Source organism: Falco cherrug, chromosome 7 (genome assembly GCF_023634085.1).
Source record: "Falco cherrug isolate bFalChe1 chromosome 7, bFalChe1.pri, whole genome shotgun sequence".
Lineage (NCBI taxonomy): Eukaryota > Metazoa > Chordata > Aves > Falconiformes > Falconidae > Falco > Falco cherrug.
This window is the reverse complement of record NC_073703.1, coordinates 43348251-43370399: the sequence shown is the minus strand read 5'-3', so window position 1 is coordinate 43370399 and position 22149 is coordinate 43348251. Positions and strand designations below refer to the sequence as shown.

The window sequence follows — 22149 nt, the reverse complement described above, 5'->3', positions numbered from 1 at the left end:
TGCATGCATTCCTGTCTGGCATACAATGTATCATATAACATTAATCCAAAACGGCAAAAAATGTTTTGCTACATGTATGCCACTGTAACATATACTGAAGAAAAGGGGTGGTTTTGTTTGTTTTGGGGGTTTTTACTCCCAGTGCAATCTTTACCGGCATTTCCTGATGTGAATACTTAGTTCTACAAGACTTGATTTTCATCAATATTTAAAGTCAATATAAACATTAATACACAAGAAAGCCACATATCAAAAAAGTGATTATATGCAGATTCCTCATTACCTTAGATATTTCATACTGTAACCAACAAATGGACAGGTTGGATTTTTCCTTTCCTGAAAATAGCAGGAATAGAACATGAAAAACATTCTGTATGAACTCCTCTCCTTCTTTATAGTGGCCTATGTGATGTCTCCCTCGTAGCATTGTGTCCATATGACCAATACTGTTGAATCCAGAAAGTGGAAATTCAACAGAAGTCAGTGGCTTTTCATCAGAAAGCACACTCTCAAAGATGTTATTTTCATCCATGGCAATATAGAGGTTGGAAGGGAAGAGTTTACTTGTACATGGAACTCCCAGGAATTGCAAAAATGAGTAGAGTAGTTGACGCTGAAGATCTGGATTAGAAAGCTGGATTAAAGATGGTCCAAGATCATCAAATAATACCTAAAAAAAAACCAAATTAAAACAAACTCCATTAATTTATGCAATCAAATAAAACCAGCACACCTGTAATTTATGTAATTAGAGAACCTTTTTAAGTCAATAAATATTTATAATTACTATTTAAATGGTAACAGTCATTCAAATTAAAAACAGACAAGTTAAGCAATGTGCTCTTCCAGTCAGACTGTAAATTTGCTATCAAGATCTCTTTGCCCACGAGTACCAAAGACCTCCACAGAAAACTTACACAATAAAGGTCTGGAAGATATTATTGCTTAGGCCATTCTAAGATATTTTTATTTAAAAAAATCAATGTCTGTTTTGACCTATCTCCCAAGAAGGAAAAAAAATCCACCTGACTTGAAGGCAACAAAACATTTGTTTGTTTAATGCATATATCTTCTTAAACACAGATTTCTGTCACATTTCCACATACAGATGAAAGAAATCACAAAACAGCAAAGACAGACTATTTGCCTACAGCCCTTTCCAAAGTTTACCATGAGCTTCCCATATATTTCAGAAGTCTCAGCACAAAACCTCAGGTAAATTTTGAATTCCAAACAAAGAAAATAATATTTTTTCCGAAGAAAGAAAAGTATTACTCCTCTAAAATACACATTAGCAATAAATTCAAAGGAAATGATAACTCGTCTTATCATGTCCCCTTGCTTTATTATATCACAGTGACCTGTCTTTCTGGATCTTCACAATCTTCTTCCATTTCCTTTTTGGTTTTGTCTGGCCTCCAAGGTAACCAATGCCTTGCTTCACGAGAATACTCCACATCCAACCAAATATGCCACTTTGGGAGAGTTTTATCCTTTATTTCTTGATCCTCATCTATCTCTTCATCATCGTCATCGTCATCTAAAACCAAATCAAGACACAAACCCCCACATAAAATCATTATAGAAAAATTAATCCACCAAATCCAGAGGCCAGACTCAACATACAATTTAACTGCTTTAAAAATGTAAACAAATAAAGTGTTAATAAAACAGACACAAGACAGAGCTGAAAATTTCCACATCACAGTTCTGGGTTTTGACACCAACTCTGTAAGAGTAGGAGGTTTCCAGACTTTCTGAACCAATGAATCAGTGTCATCACTCAAACTTTCTCACAGAGGAGAAAATAAACCACTGACAGGCTGTGGACCGCTTTTATCAAAAGCGGTTTACAAGCAACAGCCAAGAATCAGTCACCTTTTTGTGCAACAGAGGTTCTTTACTTCATACCTGGGCATACAATCTCAAATGTGCTCTATGAATACTCACATGCATAAAACATTTTGAAAAAAACACTGGAAGTAAAAAGTAGTACTATAATATTAAACATCGCAAACCAAGCTTGACAATGTTGCTTTAAAATACCTGGTATTTTTAGTATTTTAATTAAGGTGCAATTGAAACAACCAATGTAGTTAAACACACACAAAAGGAAGTGCTTAACCACATCCCACTTTTATGATGAACCTTCTGGACTATTAGACACAATTAATGTATTTTTCCTGTGCGATGTATTAACTGTGCTGAAACTGACAAGCACCTGTAAGCTAAGGGAAAGCTTGTAGAGATTTTTCAGATATTTTTTATTTCTTGTTGGGAAAAAAAAAGGTCCTCAAAGTTTATGGTTACCTGTACTATTTTTTGGAGTACAAAACCAGGCCATTTCTATGCCACCTTCAAATTTTTAATCCTGACATTTACAATTAACTAGGTGAAACACTCCCACTCCCAGTTCTTAAATTTGAGGTAAAACAAACAGGTGATGGCAAGACTTTCACTCTCTATTTTTTATATTCTAGAGCTCCTCCTTTAGTTAGCAACTCTATGAAAAATGACAGTATTTCCAAAATCTAACCAAAGTTTGAAAGAAATTGACAGTTTCAGAGACTACACTTGATTACAGATTGTACCTGAACTTTTGGACTTGACACACATGGGGATAAGCACTGATACATGCTGGACCTGCCCAAGACCAACAGTGGTCATCTTCTCTGTACTGAATCTTCTCAATTTGTGGACAAAATGGTCAAAGCCATAAGGGGCAAGGAAACTCCATCTTAATCCAGGGACAAGGAAAGCACAGGATCATTTTTCAGTTCCCTCGTTTACTAAAAGCTGAGCCAAACTTGCTTCATTAGAGTTGCTACTGCAGCAGGAACAGCAAAAGCAGAGACAGCTCATCTCTGGTCAGATACATTCCAGCCCCCTGCTTCCCTTCAAGATACATCTGTCTGAGGAAGTCCCGGTGAGCACTGCAGACCAGAAGACAAGGTGGGAATAAGCACAGGGAGGCATTTTCTGCGTCCCTGCTCACCCAGAAGCACTCCAGCCAAGTGAGGATACAATTCCTCTGTTTTCTGCATCACAAAGAGAAAGAAAGATTTCCCTCCTGTTTCTACTATGTATTTGCTACAAGAAACTGAAACCTGATTCTAGAAATGGTATCATTAAGCTAGGAAACCTTGAGGCAACTATCATCTAACACTATAACCCCACCTGGTCTACCAGTCTGATGAAAGGGTGTTAAGGGAAGTAGCTTCCTTAGATGGGCATGGGTCTCAACCAAGTACTCACACCTTCAGTCTCCGCACAGAGTGGAGGATATACCCTGTTCCTTAATTCTTATCCCTAGGAAGGACAACAATATTCCATAAACAATATCATACATAGAATACTCAACACATGCTTTTCCTTGTGAAGTGTGATACACTTTACCTTAATCTCGCTAAGTATTTTTTAAAACGCCTATGCAAAAACATAAGAACAAACAGCTTGTATCATTCTAATCAAAATGTTTAGAAGAACACATAGACATACAACTACACATATCGACATAGGCATACCGGGCTTAAGAGCAATCCAGCCACCCTTTTCTTGTTGGTGCATCCATGCTTTCCAGCCTCTTGCTCCTTTTTCTCCAATTCGTGGTTCCCCGCTATCCCAAAAGGGTTCAAAGAATTCCACCTGTTGTTTTGGGCAGGGGCAACCAAAACAAAACAGAGAAAAATCATTTTTGCTGTTGTACAGACACTGCTTGGGTCAACTTAGATTTTCCAGACCCTACAATCACATATCTGGGTGCAACTTCTGTACCTCAAGACTTTGTTCGATGCTGCTTAAGAATCAGCAGGAACGACTGAGTACTTCAGTTATGCCTATGACACAGCAGGACTGTCATCAATCATGAAGACAGGTTGCTTTTAAAAGGTATTGGGCTTTAAAGAAAGCAGAAGACTTGTGTGCCAAATGCCCTAATACAGATCTTTCAAGGATAAGGATCCAAAGTCCCCAAAGTGTGGCTTTCAGAAATGAAATCTCTCATTTTCCCTATCTTCCATGAGACTACGAAGAATTTGGCTAATGGAATGATAATTCAGACAATCATACACCTATGGTCAAATCAAAATGCTACAGTTTGACATAAATATGACTGGACTGAGGACAAGAGGAAAAGATCTGTAAGGCCTTTCATTTCTCAGGTTTCAGGGTGGTCAACAACTTCAGGGCATTTTCCAGTGAATCATTGACTCTGTCACTGCCTGCATGCAATCCATCATCTTGAGATTCATCAATTCCTCCCCTGCTTTGTGGATACTTTGCTCTAATGACTCTGTCCTATTATATGCTTCTGCTGTGTACCAAACCTTGGACACTGAGATGTGACTTCATACAAGTATTAACAAAAAAATTTACTCTAAGAAAAATCAAGCATCAACATATCAGAAAATGCAGAGCTTAGAGCAACTGCAAAATCTAATTCTGCTCCTCATAGATTTATTCTTTGCTCCAAGTGAGAAAGTGAACTGTGAAAACAGTATGGAAACAAGTAATTCAAGACTGAGTCATAACACTTCTGTAAGAGGGCAATATGCAATCAGCTGTAAATCTGGCATTTTCCTATTTCAAGAACTGCACTTTCCAACTTAAACACTGTCCTTTTAAATTGATGTTCCTTTTCATCCTGGTTTCTTATGAGTTTTTAAACACTACAGATAATCTTGCAGTGTTGTATAACTTGAGCTTTATCTGTGTAACCACAACAAATGTCTCAAACTGGTAATTGTGATTTAACTCTAACCTTTTGGCTCTTTAAGAGGACACCATTATTATTTAAACTACAAGACTGCTCCATTGGTGGGTAATACCATTAATAAAGAGACCAAAACAATGGAGCATCAGTAGTGATTGCTGGAGAAGGTGGTGAGGTAATAGAAGAAAATTCAATTTCTGTCCTCTGTGGTAGCCCAGCTGCCTAACTGGTGCGCCACCCCCACCCCCCCCTAAAAAGGAAGCACCTCCCAGAAATTTAGTAGGATGATGCTACACTGGCAACAGCCCGCTGTAAATATTAATGTACTGATTATTATTGGGGTGCGAACCCAACATTATCCTGAGAAAATCAAGAGAAAAAGTGATTTAGTACTTCAACAGAAATAGCTGAATGGAATCTCATGGGCCAAATAAAAGATACTTTAAAGCATGAAGGTGTTCCTAATGTAGCCATCAAAGAACTACTGAAAACAGGTAGCTAAGAACCTAAGAAATGCTTGCAAGAACTGTCAAGAACAGAAAGCAACTGTAGGTTCTATCAGCTTTCTCCATCAAGAGTAACAAAACAGCAGTAGTTTTGGGGAAAAGAAGTAAGGGAAATGCTAACTAGACACAGATATTGGTCAGCCAGATTATTTTTTTTTTCATTTCTGATTAGCAAGAAAGAAGATACAAAACGACTGGTTATCACACTTTATTATATACAGTAGAGGCAGCCATTTAGCATGTAGTTCCAGAGGGCCCACAAGCATTTTTCCAATGCAAGCATCACCTTGAAGAACCACAAAGAACACTGCGACTCAAAATATTTCCCTATGTCCTTAAAAATTTACCAACATTCTTTTGTTACAGCATTCTCTGTAATTCACAAGGACATACACCCATTTAAACAGAAATTGCTACCTGTCCCCTTGTTGGCAGATCTTTTACACTGTCAGGTTTAAAGAAGGTGAAGTCAATCAGAGCCTGAAACAGAGACACTGCTTTCTCGGAGTGGCCAGCCTGTCTCAGAAAGTGGCACTGCTGAATAAATATAGCTGTAAAGTAAAGAAGATAACATTTTAATATTTCAAATAAATTTTTTGCACAGTATTTTTGCTACAGCCCAAATATGACACACACAAGTGCTATAGAGAATGGTTTTGATACATAACAGTATCAAAATCCAAAACACAGCAAATAACTAGCATAAATGTATGTCAGAATTGTTTTAATTAACTTTAAGACCTCCCACTTTAAATGTGTCAAAGAGATGATTTTTTATTCATGTCATACAGGCATTGTCCTTGTTGATGAGTAAGAGTTATACACAATAGTCCCAACTTCAGTTTATCCAACACCTGTCAGAGTGGGCCACAGTCCTCTTTGAAGATGCTGGGCATTATTATGATTCACACAGTAAGTGATTACAACAATTTCTGCATGACAGTTACACTGGTAATATGTTGAAAATATACCATTTTATTTCCAACTGTCATTCCCATTTTCTTCTCCTTTGCTTAAGAACTCAGTTAAGAGAAGTCTGCTCTTTACATCAAAGTATTACTGCTTGAAAGTAGAGTCCTATTCCTTGCTCTCCAACAAATTATTTCTGTAATCACTGCCACATCCCTACTGCACACTTAGCCCCAAGTTTCAACTTAAAAAGGGAAGCAAAGCCCATTTTTCTATTCATGTGTTTCCAACAAGAGTCTTAAATGAAAGAGCTGGGAAAATAACAGGTATTGTAAACACCTCTATTAGCAGGCAGTTCAAGGACTTCAGAGATACTCCATCACTCCAAATTACACTCAAGAGTTAACACAATAGGCTGCTCAAACCCCAAATTGCTTTAAATCAAAATTTTGATTGGCTTGCAAAACCACCCCAAACCCATAAATCAAGACTTAAATAATTCATCAATAGTTTTAAAAACAGTTCTTCAAAAACTATTGTTTCTTCACCAAACGCATTGGCTTTGGAGAGTTAAAACAGTCAAAATGTTTAATTGTCTAGATACATACATATAGTAATATTGGTTAGCAGCAATTGTTTCTAATGATCACCTTATTTTTTTAAAACTAAAAGATGACAAATGATTTAATCCCTTTAACTTTTATTCAAATTTAAATCAGATGTGTGTACATAAAAATTTGAATTCAGCTAGAACATGCAAACTAGACATTTTAGCAGATTTTCCTGCAAAGTCAGCGACTGTTTCTGATAACAAAGACTCTAAGATTTCTGAAGATATTTAAACACCACAAGTATGATTAAGTATATAACAGAATCTTCTTAACTATTTTAACCAACTCGGGCACTGTGTCCAAAGGACACTGAAAAAGATGTCCTTTCCTAGCCTCTCAGCTTCAGACAGATGAACTTTGATTTAAATAGTCTGAATGTAGAGAATGTCTCATCAGGACTTGCTGCCAAACTGGAGCCAAAAATAAATTATAGCATAAGATTTTCTGCATGCTGAAAAAAAACCCCCAAGATATTTGAAGAAATGCAAAGATCAGCATTTTCTTTGTGGTAAAAGCTGAAAACAGCATGAATACATATTTAATTTAGTCCATGATGGTAAGCCATTTCTGCAGCTGAACTGACCGTTTTTTTAGGATGTTTCTCCCCAACCAGTAGGTATAATTTGAAAAACAGGACTCTTTCCACAACAAAATTTGAGAATGTTTACCTTCATCTGCTTTACACTAACAGTTCCTAGTAAATTTAAAACACTATGAATTACCTCAAAAAGTAAAAAGTTATGTACAATTTTAAATCAATTCTTACCTGGTTACTTAAATGTCATGTTTTAAAAAACACACACCCATTTCCAAGCAGATAGTACTGCATACTGAATTGAACACTAGATGGCACAGTCCACCAATATTTAAAATTAGCTCATACTTCGTGGTTAGCAAAGGTCAAAGGTTGAAGATACAAGCCTACCATATTCCTACACTGCTACTCACCTCATAATTAATTTGTGAAACTCTTTGCATATTTATATTAACGAACAATTTGGTAATCTTCCTAATAAGTACACTGACAGTTCAAATTCAGCCCAAGAATAGGTATTTGAGTCACTAAAAAAAAATAATAATCTCCGATCAAGAAGTCTCCCCACTGGAAATTTCTCCACTCCTATTGTTTGAATTCCAAAGCGGGGGGAAAAAAACCCAAACAAACAAAATACCAAACCGAACAACAAAACCCCCAACTGCATTCATAAACAAATCACTACAGTCTTAATACAGAAAAACAAGACATTAAGAGTCAAACAGGAACACAAATGAAGTTGAGTTCATTTTCATTTTAACCTGTCTATAGACATTGCCAGCAAACAAGTATTTTGAAAAACGTCAGTCAATTTAATATAATTAACTAAATAAAGTTTAACTCTATTAAACTAAACTTCTCATTAACAGTTCACAAACGGTATTTAATGAGTCAAAAAACGTTCTGTGCAGGGAAACAAAATGAAAGAATAACCTTTCTGTTAGGAAAAAAAAAAAAAAAAAAAAAAAAAAAAAAAGAGAGATGCTGAATAAAACATTTGTCCTGAGAATCATTCCTTGTAGTTAGCATACAAAGTGACTGTGTTAGAAAACAGAAACAGTTGAAGCAATTAGAAGCCATCAAGCACAACAATATCCACCTGCCAGCACAGGTTTTTTCCTTTACAGCACTTTTATCACTGCCTAATCCAAGATAAATCAACCCAAGACCATAACAGATATGACCACCTGAAATTAATTTCTTAATCTAAGACTGGCTATTGCATAACAGATAGCATCATTGCTCAAACAGCACTTACAGGACTTGGGTACAAACAGAGGTTCCTTGGACTACGCCACACATGAAGAAATGCAGACCACTTTATAATAGTCTCCTCTAAATATAAAACAAATTTTAAAAGGGAAAAAAACCCCAAACATATTCCTGGTGACACTAATATTTCTGCCTCCTCAGTGTATTCATAGATTAATAATCACAATGACCCCCTGAGGTAGAGAAGCAAAATTGAGATGAGATAGGTTAAGTCATTTAGCTCCAGATAAATTTAAAGCCCATGGCAGAACTGAGCATGAACTTGTTTCTTCCCTGGATCCAGTCTAGCATCCTAACCATCTGACTAGCTTCCCTTCCAGGAATAATTATATAATAAATTATAAGTGGTAGATAAACGCATATAATAAATACAAAAGGTATGATCACATGGTATTACAGTTCAGAATTCCCCATCTACGAACTGGGATGCTCAAAATTTCACATCAGACTTCCCATGTCCCTTCTCTTCTCTGGATTAAAGTAATTAACTATAAAACTTTAGAACAAGATATAACTGTTTCTTTCACAAGCCAACCTTTTTTTAAAAAATAATAATTTTTTTTCAAAGAGAAAAGCACATCTCAACTGCTGGCTGCAATTCTCCAGCCTTGACATTGTACTATAAAACCGCTCAGCACATTAGACTTTACTGGATATTATATCACAAACTCTCCTGGGGAAGAAAAGCATCTGCTATATCCATATTTGGTTGGAATATCTGCTTTAATTCTCAGCTAAGAAATCAGAATGTCAGGCATTTTAAAAAAAATAAAATCTTCCTGTAATACATGGGGAAGTCTCTTATTACAGAGAATGTATTCAACTCCTATGAAGACCGTTCTGACCATAACATGAAACAGAATCTTACCCAGCATAGCTTCTTCTGTGCCAGGCAGTAGAGGGTGTGATACCATGCTGCCATCCTGTACAGCTGCCAGTGTAGTCAAACACTTTCCATAGAGACTATTGATTTTTGAAACAGAAAAGGTAGTGAACTGACTTTGACAGAACAGTAGATATTTCTTCCACAACTCCGGATTATTGGGATGTAAGAAAATTAGCTTCTGCCATTCTTTGATCAAAGCTGGTGGTTCCCAGAATTCTGCGCAAATCTTCAGCCTAGCAAGTTTCAGATCAACATTACTTGGATTGCTTTCAATTGCCCTCTCTAAAATAGCCAGTTTCTTTTCCAAGATTAACTTCAGTGATTTTCTTCTTACTTCCTGCTCTCCCTTACTGGCATAAGGGCTAGGTCCTCTCATTAATTCATCCTTAAAACAAAAAGAAAAATCATTACATGAGGAAGAATCGTCACTAAAATCACAAGAAAAATGCTGGCACATGTGAAGATGAATTAAGAGCTCACTCTTCACCAACAGAAGATACACACTCCTAAACAAATTAAATTACAATATAATGTTCATGTATTTCTTACAAGCAACCAGATCTGTCAGAACACATACCTGAAAAGAAACAAATTCCATCCAAGCATTAATATCTCTTGGGTTTTCTCTGACTTTCTTGTTATGTTCTTCCACTTTTGTCATTAGAATGGAGTTCATGTTTATCACAGGCTCTTGAACTGCTTGCTGCGCATTTACAGGCTCTGTACTCTTGCTCCCATTCCCTTGTAGCCACACTGTAGTTGATGGATCATAAATCCCAAGAGGATTTACCTCTGTTGTGTCAGAAGGATCCTCAGCTTCCATTTGGAAAACTGGTACGAAAGCAGCTGGGTCAGATGAAGAACTTTTACTGCAAACAAGAATCCCATCTGTGTTCAGCATCTTCACATTGTTCTTTGTGAAGTAGCGCTCAGGTCGCCTCTGTAACTGCTTCCTTTTTGATGCAGAACTGTCCCAAGTTATACACTGTTTCTTTGCATCTATGCCAAGACAGGACTCTCCTCTCCTTTTGTATCTTAGAAGGAAAAATACAATTAAGTATCTCCTAAAATACATGTTAGAAAAGGTACCTCCTTTTTGAAAGAAAGTATGGAAGAAGTACTTTAATTCAAATTGACCCAAGTAATGTATGCATAGACCTTCAAAAGTGTAAAGAACTTGGTAACTTTCTCCTTATTGAAGACTTTAATTTATATATTTTTTCAGTGCCAACACAACTTTTATTATCATACTAAGCTTCCTTTGAGTTCAACAATATCTGTCATACTCAGCAGAAGAAAGGGTTTTTTCCTCCTATCATTTTAAGCCATGTAGACAAACCTGGAGAAAGAACAACAGACCGCATTATTTAAAGCTATTTAGATTAGATTATTTCAAACTGAAAAAAAACAAAATCAGACACCAGTAGTTCAGTCTGGTACTGTCTTTCTGTATCCCTAAGCCTCTGTCCAGTTGATATGCCAAGAAGTGGGCAGGGGGTGGAGAGGAAGAAGAGATGAGGTTCATAAAGACCACAATAATCTTACGGATTAAGAAAGGAAAATACCATCTTAAAATATTACCAATAATATCGTTTCAGTGGCAAACATAGTGATGTGCAATGCTAAAATAACATTTTGCCTCTCAAACAATAGCTGACAATCCAAAGGTGGCAGAAAATTGGAATGGATTGTAACCAGGCAATTTTACTGCAAAGGTATATACACTACAAAAATAAAACCCATAAATCCTCCTTCCTTACTTCCTCTATATAGTATTTTTCTATATAGAATTTTCCTTGAGAACATCAAGAATGAGTGTACACACATAATGCACGAGCCCAGTGTAGGCTCCTTTAGATGAGCTTCTCCATTAATGCAGGGAAATGTCCTGAAGGGTCACCACAGTAAGTATCAGTAACCCGCTAAGGATTTTGAATATGCAATGTCATTCATACTCATTTGAAACGTAGCAATGCATAAGATGGATAACCTTTGGTACAATGTCTGGGTCATCTAACACAGAACCTGTTTGCTAAGAAAGTACCTGTACATTGTTTTGCAAGGACATCAAACTACTCAAGTAAGTGAACCTCTTCACAAATCAAGTATGAAATAATCGGTACCTTCATTTCCCTTTCAGACACAGAAACAGAACAATAAAGAGAGCGCAAAAGAGACACTTGCCCAAAGACGACCTGTAACAGAACTTGGGATTTCTGAGCTCAAAATCATACTTTTGAATCTGCCCCATGCTGTCACCTCCAGATGGCAGTCCTACAAGTTCACATGCCTACAGCCTACTACACAGAGTGTTGTTAAAGAAAATCATGCAATTTATGCCCCTTGTTTCATGCCAACTTTCACCTTTTAAAATATTTACGCCTAATGCAAAGTCAAGTTTTGAAGTAAACTATTCAGTTACCTTATCTTCCCACCTTCTACATAAAAACGTCATGGCCAGACTCAAGTTAATGAATCCTGAGACAGTGACTCCATGATAGCTGGAATACCAATAGAAATCAAGACATTGTACCTTGCTATGTCCCCTCGATACAGGGATTTGTAGGCCCAGTTTGCAGGGTCTGGTTTCTTGTCTATTCTGAAGGTTTCTGCTGTGAAAGCCTGGATATCATCAAGCCAAAGCAAGCGACTGCTGGTAAGATTTGGTGTTTTCTTATCTGGACTGCAGAAAAGAAGTAGTGTATTTATTCTAAGCATTTGTCCACATATTCAGTATTTACAAAATCCAGGAAACACTGAGTAAATTAAATTACTATGAACTAAAGAAATGCAGAGTCATGGTACATGATCCATTATTGCAAAGTCAGTCACACACTTGGGAAAACAACTAGAAATACACTAATAGGACCATCAAAACAAAACACAAACATTTCTTGCACTTCCAAAAACTGGATTTATGATTATGAAAGGTAATAGCCAATCAATTGCTTGGCAAACAGTCTAAAAGCCATATATTACTACTTCCATAATTTACTTCTGTCTTACTAAGATGCTACAATTAAGAAAAGAGGATAATTTCTAAGAGGATTGTGTTGACTAGCTGTAATTATACCCACGCATTTCATAAAACAGCACACAAAGATGTTTGTGGATTACAGTTATACAGATGAACTTAAGTGAAAATTGCCACCTGCCTTTGAACTGTAGACAACTATGAACTTCCAATCTGAATTCACAAATATGTAACTCAGTAAACGGGTTTTATAGTCTTGAGAAGCTTTCTAAAATTTCACAAGATCTATTGCATTTACAGCAATTTTGTGGTTCAGGTTTCAAAAACAGTCTCCTGAAAACTCAGTATTCTCTCAGTATCAACAATTTATGGAAAGAAGTAAAACCAGACATCCTGAAAGAACTTCAGCCTTTTCATTTGGGCAAAGCACTGGCTGGTTGGGCCAGCCTAGCAAACAGCAGATAAACCAGGTTCAGCACATAAATCCTTTCCATCCAGCCCAGACACCCTTCCAGCAAAGACTAGAGTGACTGGGCAGAGCAGAATGGTCTTGGCATCCCAATGATTTTCCATGGGGAAACAATGTTAAAAACCCTTGGCACAGACACATGCCCACAAGCCTGTGCTCTCAGCTCCTGATTAATTTGCCTTGGGAAAAGTAGTAAACTGAGGTAAACTCAAGGACTGCCTGGACTACCCCTAGCTGTGAGAACAATTCCTCAATGTCACCAAATCCTCACTCTGTCCCCAGAAGCAGCTGCAATGCTGTGAATTAAAAGCCAGAGCTGCTGATGCTAAAGGAAAAACAGGAACTAGGGAATCAGAGAGGCAAACTGGCTGCTCAAACTAGCAAACATTATGAGAAACAGGGAAAGCTGACTTACGCAGCCAGTTAGATTGGGCCACTTTGAATGAAATGACCAAAACCTATCAGACTGAGGAAAGCACAGCTAGGTATGGCAAATTTGAACACTCAGTGTGTTCACAGGACCTCTTTTACTGCTCAAAAATCATGCTAGTCACACGTGCCTATTTTCTTGTTGCATAAAAAATTATATATCCACTAATTACACAGTAATTTAAGGCTCTGGGAATTAACAAAAAATTTCTAGCAAAACAGTTTCAATTGTTTAAATACCCATCTAGATGTACCATGAGCAAGAAGTACAAAGCAACACAGCATACAGCAATAAATGGCTGGACATAAAAGAAATGTTAAATCATACAACAAACTTTGTCTTAATATGAAAAAAAGGAAACATTAAGTCTGTGAGGAGGAAGTTGTTTTACAAGGCAAATACAGCTATATATTGACTTTTGCACTAATTAAGAACATGCAATCCCTCTTCAAACTCTCCCAAAAGAAGATCCATGAAAGGAAACAAGATACTTACAAAAACTCAACATAAGTATCTACATGTCATTTAGAATGTATTTCATTACTGCCATCCCATGCTTTGTTCTGCAGAACAGTACTTCACAGAATATTTTAGTCAGTTTTTCAGGTATGAATAAAAAAGTGGTTCTAATTCAATTTTCATTGCTTTGAATGCAGGTTTACTCATATACAGCTTAGAAAAAAAAAAAAATGACCCACAAGCAGTAAGAATTTAATTCCTGCGGTTGAAGAAACAAGTACAAGAACACAATGAATTCACATCTTGCATAGTATTAATAAATACATACTTTGCTGCTGCTTCCTTTTCGTTATTTCTCCCACTTCCTGTGGTTTTGTCCTTGATGTACTTGGTGTCCAGGTCTGATTCACTGTTACTGGAGTCCCCTTTGGTTTTCTTTTTTGCCCTCTTATAGTGGTGATGTTTTTTCTTTTTCTTTTTTCTTTTCTTACTTGACTGTTTCAGAGTCTCATCTGTATCACTTTCCTCTGACAACTCTGACCTTGAAGTAGTCCTGCTTGGAAACAAGTATATATATTTATATATACACCTATATATCCAAGTAGTAAAACTGTAAAGAAATACCACTATGAGAAAGTTTAGAAAAATTTTACCCTTTACTTTTATTCTCCCTGAATTTTTGGAGAAGAGAGTTAGCAGCAACACATACCATGGAAGTGATACAAATCTGCATTAAATGGCAACTATGTCTTTTCAGCTGCTGGAATTAATGACAACCAGTCTTAAAAATTATAATTGTCAAAGGCATTTTGATGTGTGATCTGTATAAATATCCATCTGTTACCATCACCAAATTAAAAAAGAGGACTGAGCTGATAAAGTTTCATAACTTTGCTAAGACAACTTAGGTCAAGCTAAAAGGATAAGAAATCTTTCAAGGTGACCTGCAAAAGAAAAAAGTCTGCAGGTTTTTTTCCTTGTTTCTTTATGATTTACATAATAATTATCAAAAGCACACTTTTAAAATCACTTCTGATCAGAAATTCAAACCTCACCAGTCAAGGAACGATTTTTGATGACTACTGAATAAATGTTACCATATAACATAACGCAGTAACAAACTACATCCAACAGACAACCGACTTGCTGAGAGATCACACAAGGGACAGATGGTTTTGTCAAAACACATGTATATCATTGTACATACTACATATACGCTGATACTTAATAATCAACTGAAATCACAGAGGTCTTCTCTAATCCTTAATTAAAGCAAAAGCTCCATTTAAACAGTTTTTCTGGAATCTTTCTAATCGAAGAAAGGAATGACAAGTCTTAGTATTCCTAATGTCAATAGAAGAAAATGTAGCATTTCAGAAACAAGGTACCTCAAAAAAAACCCTTACTCAATTTATTGAAGGGCACTAAGAAAAGAGAAGCCATGAGAGAACCATTAGCAGGCCTTTAAAAGAAACATACAGAACAACCCCCCAAAAAACACCAACTATGTTGGAGTAATTAGTTTTTACTGAACTGAAAACGTACCCTAGTAGTAGGCAAAAAGATCAAACATCTCTGTAGACTATCTTTTGACAAATTCTTTTTTGAAGATTAATTAAATATGGTGAGTTTGCTATGTAATTCTATCTGAATGGTAATTTGTAAATTCGTCAGTTTTATGACATTAAAGTCCTGAAAAGATCTGAAGAAATATAAGCAGAAATATAGCGTATGACTGATAAACAGAACAGTGATGGCATTTTCATCGCACAATGCACATAAATGGAAGAATAAGTATAAGAAAGATGTATTCAGCTGTGCTTGTTATAGACATTCTCTGTCATCAATAGATATCCTAAAACAGGAGCTTGTATCAAATTAAAAGCGACTAAGTTTTTTAACTTGGCAACTGCAACTTGATTCCATTCATTATTAAGTGCTAGTTACAGTGATTATATGCCGAGTACAGCAACTATTCTAGTGAAGGTATTAAAACTAGCTCTTCAGCAAATGTGGCTGCTTAAAGCTCATTTTTATAAAAGAATATAATCACCCACTTCAGTGATCAGCATGTTCTACACAGCCACACAACTTGATACATGTAGTATTTCATTAATTCACATCTTCAACTAGTTTTTAAAAAGTAAAAAACTTAGCTGTGAAATGGTTGATTGAGCTGGTTTTCACAGAGAAATCACAAAGATGATGCTTAATCTTTAAATTATTTCAAGGGTCACTTAGGACATTTAAAAGCTAATGAAGACTCATGACCACTCAGTTCCCTTCCAGTTCCAAAATAACAATGATTTAAATGTAGCTGTGAGAAGAAGAAAATGGGAATGTAATTGCATAAGTATAATTTCTCATTACTTTAAGTTAAAGGACATGGAAGCATTATTCATACTTTTATATATGACTCAGTTCAGGCCTTTTTAAATACTGAACAGTGGAATGAAAAGCAGCCCTAAAAGCTCTTGATTTTGGTCTCATATAAAAAAAGATAAGCAGAACAAAAGAAAGAGGCTATTTTAAAAGATACTGAAGCATATTCTACCTTATTAGTGGTGATTTTTCAGGACTGAGGTTTACAGCTTCTGCAGTGCGCTGATGCAGTAATAGTGCATCTTCTGTAGAGAAGCTTGGGTTACTAAGCCAGTCCAACTCTGCAGGTAAAGAAAAGTGTGAGATCAATACAAATCAGCTTGCTGTGCTTTTTAAAGTTGGGGGTTAATTTAGTCAGCCGACAGCTAAATTCACAGCAAATGTCACTAAGTCATGTGTAATAACTGAGCATACTGGAAAGCAGTCCATGCGATTTCCATTTAGCAGAACACTAGGCTGTAAAGAGGTAAAATATTTAGGAGATAGAATCTTCCCCTGACATAAATCTAGGCTTGAAACTATATAATAATACTTACAATTTAATATTGAAAGCAGATAATATGTTTCATAAATTGTTATATAATTTAAAAACCCCAAAGCTAATATTAATTTTTACCACATAAAAATTCTAACTACATATATATTACATGTTATGTGTGTAAGAAGATTTTCTAGTGTATCTTCATATATTTATATTATTAAATAATTATAATCACTATATACAATACAGGTATTTACATATTCAACAAGCAAAACTGAAAAAATTATAGCAGGACATAATTAAATGAAAGGTGTAGTTAATGTAATGCAACTTAGGTAAACTTGCAAAAATGCATTTACTCACTGTATGGAAAATATTTTTAACACTATTTTATTGATACCAACACCCATTACTGGTAAGAATACTCAAGCGTTTTATACAAGGTCAAAATTTGTCACTGGATTCTCAGCTCTCTAACCACCAAAATACCATTAGGCTTATAAGTAGTGTGAAAAAAAGCTAAATTATGTTAGTTTTGATATATTAGTCAGCATTAATCATTCCGCATCTAGACCTCAGCCATTTCAGTCATTGGATAAGATCAGATACTGACAGTATGAGGAAGGGGAATTTTTTGCCAAGATTTTACTGATATTGAAACTTCTATAACTATTGTCATAAATTTCATTTCTAGAATTCTTTCAAGTACATGAAGTTTTCTAACCTAAACAACAAATGTTACTTCGCATTAGCACAGAATTTAACAGCAGTCTCTTCAGTGCCAGACCACAGGAGATAACAACAAAAGGAACATTAAATTTGGTCTGTCTGTTCTCCATGCTGTTTACAATCATTTTTGCCTCAGCATTCTTCCTGTCACACTCCTGTGTCTGTGCTTTTGTCCACACTGACCTCTAATCCTTAAATAGCATGAACTAATTGCCTGCCAAGCCATACACCTCTCCACCTTCTTAAGTGTTTCTTTCAGAAATAGCTCTTCCTACCAAAATTCTTTCTTCTCTCTCTTATCCCTCAAATGTTGTCCACAAGAGGATTTAAAATGGAGTAGGCTGCAAAACAGTTTGTTAACCTAAATTTACCTCATCAAGAACTACATACAATGAAGCAAACCTCCAGCGTGTGTTTCCCAAGAGACTGCCCCTGCTACCAAAGACCAAAGGCCCTGTAGGGATAGTCACCTTCCCTGGTTCATCTTGAACCTCCACAACTGTGCAGAGGAGAACCAACAATTCATGACATTGTCAGGACCAAAACACACTTCCCATAAGCATCCCAACCAATACGCTGCAGAACACTGCTACACACCATTTCCCAGCTCACCAAAATGTAGGACAGACTGAAAAAAAAATTCAGCTGTATAATATATATGCATATTATTGTAACTTCCTGCCTGGCAATCAGAATCACCAAACCTAAGGCAAATACACCACCCTACTTCGGTGCAAATCAACATAACAGTGTTTTTTTCTCCCTTTCAGGAAAATACTTAAGATGTATTAATGTAAAATTAGAACAAAAACTGAAACCTTAAAACCACAATCCTTACTTGCCTATTTAAAATATGATAAAAATCTACTATTTCATATAAATTAATCCACCCTGGCAGAAACGTCTTCGTTTTAGGTAGGTGTGTATGATTCTAAAACTCAATCTACCACAAAGCATTCTTCCAAACTCTTCAGTGAGCTTAAAGGAGAAAGATTTATGCTGGATAATATCCAAACAACATCAAAATAATTATTTCCCCTGCTGGGGAACAGTGTTTTTAACAGTACCTTAATGTCTTATTTCAATCCTGTAAGAGATGTATTAAGAACCAACCTAAAATTGGAATTACTTAGAAAAACTGTATTATGTATTTTCCATGAAATAACCCAACATGTTTCTCATGGATAATTCTGTAAACATTATATTACTTAAAACACAGAGGAGTTAAATAAATGCATACACCTGATAACTGCATAATCAAATTGGAGTTATTCAATATATGTCATGCAGTATACCAAATGCTGCAGGATTTGACATATATTTATTATTTGTGATATTGATTTTTAAAATTATCTTCCTTATATTCAATTATTTCTGCTCATTTTGGTAATGAATATACGGTGTAAAAGAAGGTGGGAACAAACTGCAACCCTACAATGTCTTTCTGCTGGTCACACTCTGGTCTTCCTTTAACAAACAGATTCAGAGAAAGTCCAATGGTCCAGAGCACTCCGGATTTCAGTAAGTACAACTAATCTGTGTATAAAGCCTTTTATTTATTTACAGAATTAAAGGAGACATTTAATTCCCTTTAAAAAAATCCATCTTTGTTTTGATTTGTGTTGTACTACCAAGATCCACCTAACAAAACAGAAAAAATTTACTGGTTGGCAGAGTTTCTGTTGCAAAGGTGTATCACGTAACAGCACAGAAGTGTAACTTACTAGCTAGACATATCTTTTTAAAGTTATTATGTGTGTTCCAGATACACAAAATGTACCTAATTTGTCTTTGGCCAGACCTCCAATAACAAACTTCAGGCTTGAAAATACTCTCTGTAGCCTTTGAGCTTCTCTTCTTTTCAATAAATTATTGTTTCCCTTTGTAATGTCTAATAAATCATTTACTAGTATTATTTTTTTGGTAGAAATAAAGGTAGTCCTGTACTGATTTGAATGAAGAATTACAGCTCAAAAATCACTTTAAATATATTAATACTAAAACCCATGACACTTAAAAGTAAGCTCAAGTTAAATAATTTACCTTTAGTCATACAGCTGTTGATGACAAAATTCAGAATTCAAGACTTAGAAGTCTAAGATGTTTAAGACCTTGATCTAAGTTCTTTTAAAATGCTGTACACATCAAAACAGGTTTTTCATTGATTTCAAGAGCACAATATCAGTTCCTCCAAAGATTAACGCAATAATGCATTTTTTAATATTATTCATCAGTGTAAACACTTTAGATACGGACCAGCCCAAACTAGGAAAAAAATGTTTGCATGTATAAAGTACACTAAAACTTTGTAACTTTAAGCCTTATGGCACTACAGTGCCAAATGATTTCCAAATGGAGATATAGATCCATAGCAGCATTAAGAGCTTCTGTCTTAAAAACTGGAAAATAGGAATCAACAGCTACATTTCTTTTTAAAATAGCATGATTAATCACATTGATGAAATGAACAGAGAAGAAAATACACAAAGAAAGCAGTAAAGCTCCAGCTGTTTTTGAAGACACAATAAAACATGGAGCTGACCAACCACATAAATTTCCCTGAGGCACAAAACACACTTTAAACAAAAGAGGCTACACCTGAACTGGCAGAAGAGGGGAAAGCCGTTATCTTTAGATCTCTCTGTTTAGAAGGCTGTTCTAAGACCAGAACCATATTCTTAAATAAAAACAGTGAGTTGGCAAAATTTTGATTCCCCTCCTTCTTCCAGCAAATTAATCCTGCAGCTCACAAAAGGATGAAGCCTGGATTTCTGAGCTGTGTCCTCCACCCTTTACACTCCCTATGGCTGCCACAGCTTCAGTAATTATCTCTAGACCCTTCTACAGTACTTTGCCACATCCCTTAATTACTGGCTGGGCAAGAGGCAGACTGTGCTGTGTCAGATTGTGATCTCCAAAGATGTTAGCTGGCTAAGGTACAGATGCTCATTGCCAAGCCTATCTGTCCTGGTTACAGTTCAATTCATGTTATAGCCTCTCTTGCAGCAGTGGCACTTTTATCTAGTTTTACCTTTCCTAAGCAAACATAGATTTTCACAGACCTCCTCTATAACCTTCTCTATTTTTGCCATTTCTCTCTCTTACCACAACAAATTTGACTGAAAGGGTAAAAACTCCTGAAGAGGAAGAGAGGGATATTGAGCAAGTAAGCCTGCAGACACATGCACTGCAAGCATGCATGAGATACATTTCCTTAGGAAATTTGCCTTAAATATAGCAAAATAATGCCTATTACCATATTTTTATTATATATATTTTATATATATAATTATATATTACCATATATTATTAGAAATAAAGTTCCAAAATATCATTTTGAACTAACTTTACCTGAAAGTATCTGTTATTCCCTTACAGATGTGAAGGTCACTCACTAACTTGGTGCAATATGATCACAACAGTGAGCACAAGCAGGGTAAGGTTTATTTTTATATGTTAAATTATTGTTTTGGGACCTCCAAGGAATAACTCACTTTGAGAAATGGAGTCAAAAATCCCGACTGTGCCTGTAGCTTGGTACTACCTGAGCAGATGACATCAAATTGCATTTTTAAAACACTGAAGAACCACAGTGCAAGGACCAACTCCTGTAGCACAGTCAATATGCCTCTGTGGATACACCAGGGAAAAGTTTAGAATTCTTCAGCTAGTGTTTTCTGAACAATTTAATCAAATTGACCTAATACTCTGGAAAGAACTGAAATTTTTTCCATTACACAACATACAAGTCCAAACCTCCCTGTAAATAATCTCCACTGAATCAGTTAGTTGAATATAAGCACTTCAATTATCAAAATGCATTCCAAGCTTTAAAAATTTACCTTTTCAATTTCTTATTTTTCCTTGTCAGATGTCTAAAAAGTTTATCACTTTCTCAGACCATATTTACACTCTTTAAGAACATAAAGTATAAAAGATGTAAAAGACTTTTGTCATAATATGCATGTACTTGTTTTTGGTTTACCATCCACATGTTTGAGCACAACACTAGAAGCAATCCAATACCATTCCTTTTATACCTTCCAAAGCAGGAAAAAAAATTTAAAATTTACCATGCATGTCTACAGAGACAATTTTTAAGAGTTATGCAAAGCCTTCTGTTGCCTCTCAGAATCCTGAAAATCTGCTTTCAGCAAAAAACCCTGCACCATCCTACCTATACAATAGTTACAGACTGTAAATAATGCTGTGCATAATGCTTACTACTGTCAGTACAGTTAATTATGACAGTTCATGGCTACTGATAAATTTGTAATTTATCTTTTACCAGAAACTAATTAAGCTTGACAACATAATTGTAAGAAACCATATACAAAATTACTTTGCATTCTAGAGGTTGCTGCAACTCAGCATTCTAGCAGGATAGGAAGTGTACATCAATACTTATATTTCAGGCAGCACTTGTAAGTGGTTTAGGAGGATTTGTAAAGAGTATGAGACAGAGGTGGTTGGAGGAATGAAACATGGCCAGCATATTTACATTATTACCTCAATTTTTACAGTAGAACTACAAAACAGTCCTAAATGACTGCAAAAGACACCTCACTTTTGCATATCATGTTAAATACAACATACTCTGTGATCTCTGTATTAGGATGGACTTTGGCTTCACATCAGCTCTGAGAAGAGAGAGTCATCTATCAGACAGATAGCAAAGTTGCCCATCGAGTTCTCACAAGCTGAACGTGTGAAATTTGACATATGACAGTGTAAATGTGGTTCTGAGTTAATACTTAATTTTTATAACTTATACTGAAACACGGTCGTTAAAACA

General features: G+C 35.8%; 1 protein-coding gene across 2 annotated transcripts in view; it reads right to left on the bottom strand.

Moving 5' to 3' along the window:
• Positions 1-22149, bottom strand: part of NRDE2 (NRDE-2, necessary for RNA interference, domain containing) — a 30484-nt gene that overhangs the window by 6542 nt on the left and 1793 nt on the right. Inside the window, exons 2-10 of one of the 2 annotated variants that reach the window (XM_055717169.1) lie at positions 16317-16425; positions 14091-14318; positions 11964-12113; positions 10008-10464; positions 9413-9815; positions 5635-5768; positions 3525-3645; positions 1362-1540; positions 284-670 (exon numbers count right to left, since the gene is read on the bottom strand). In XM_055717169.1, coding sequence (XP_055573144.1) covers positions 284-670; positions 1362-1540; positions 3525-3645; positions 5635-5768; positions 9413-9815; positions 10008-10464; positions 11964-12113; positions 14091-14318; positions 16317-16425 — 2168 coding nt within the window. The remainder of the gene's footprint in view (positions 1-283; positions 671-1361; positions 1541-3524; positions 3646-5634; positions 5769-9412; positions 9816-10007; positions 10465-11963; positions 12114-14090; positions 14319-16316; positions 16426-22149) is intronic. The other variant, XM_055717170.1, reaches the window with a different exon arrangement.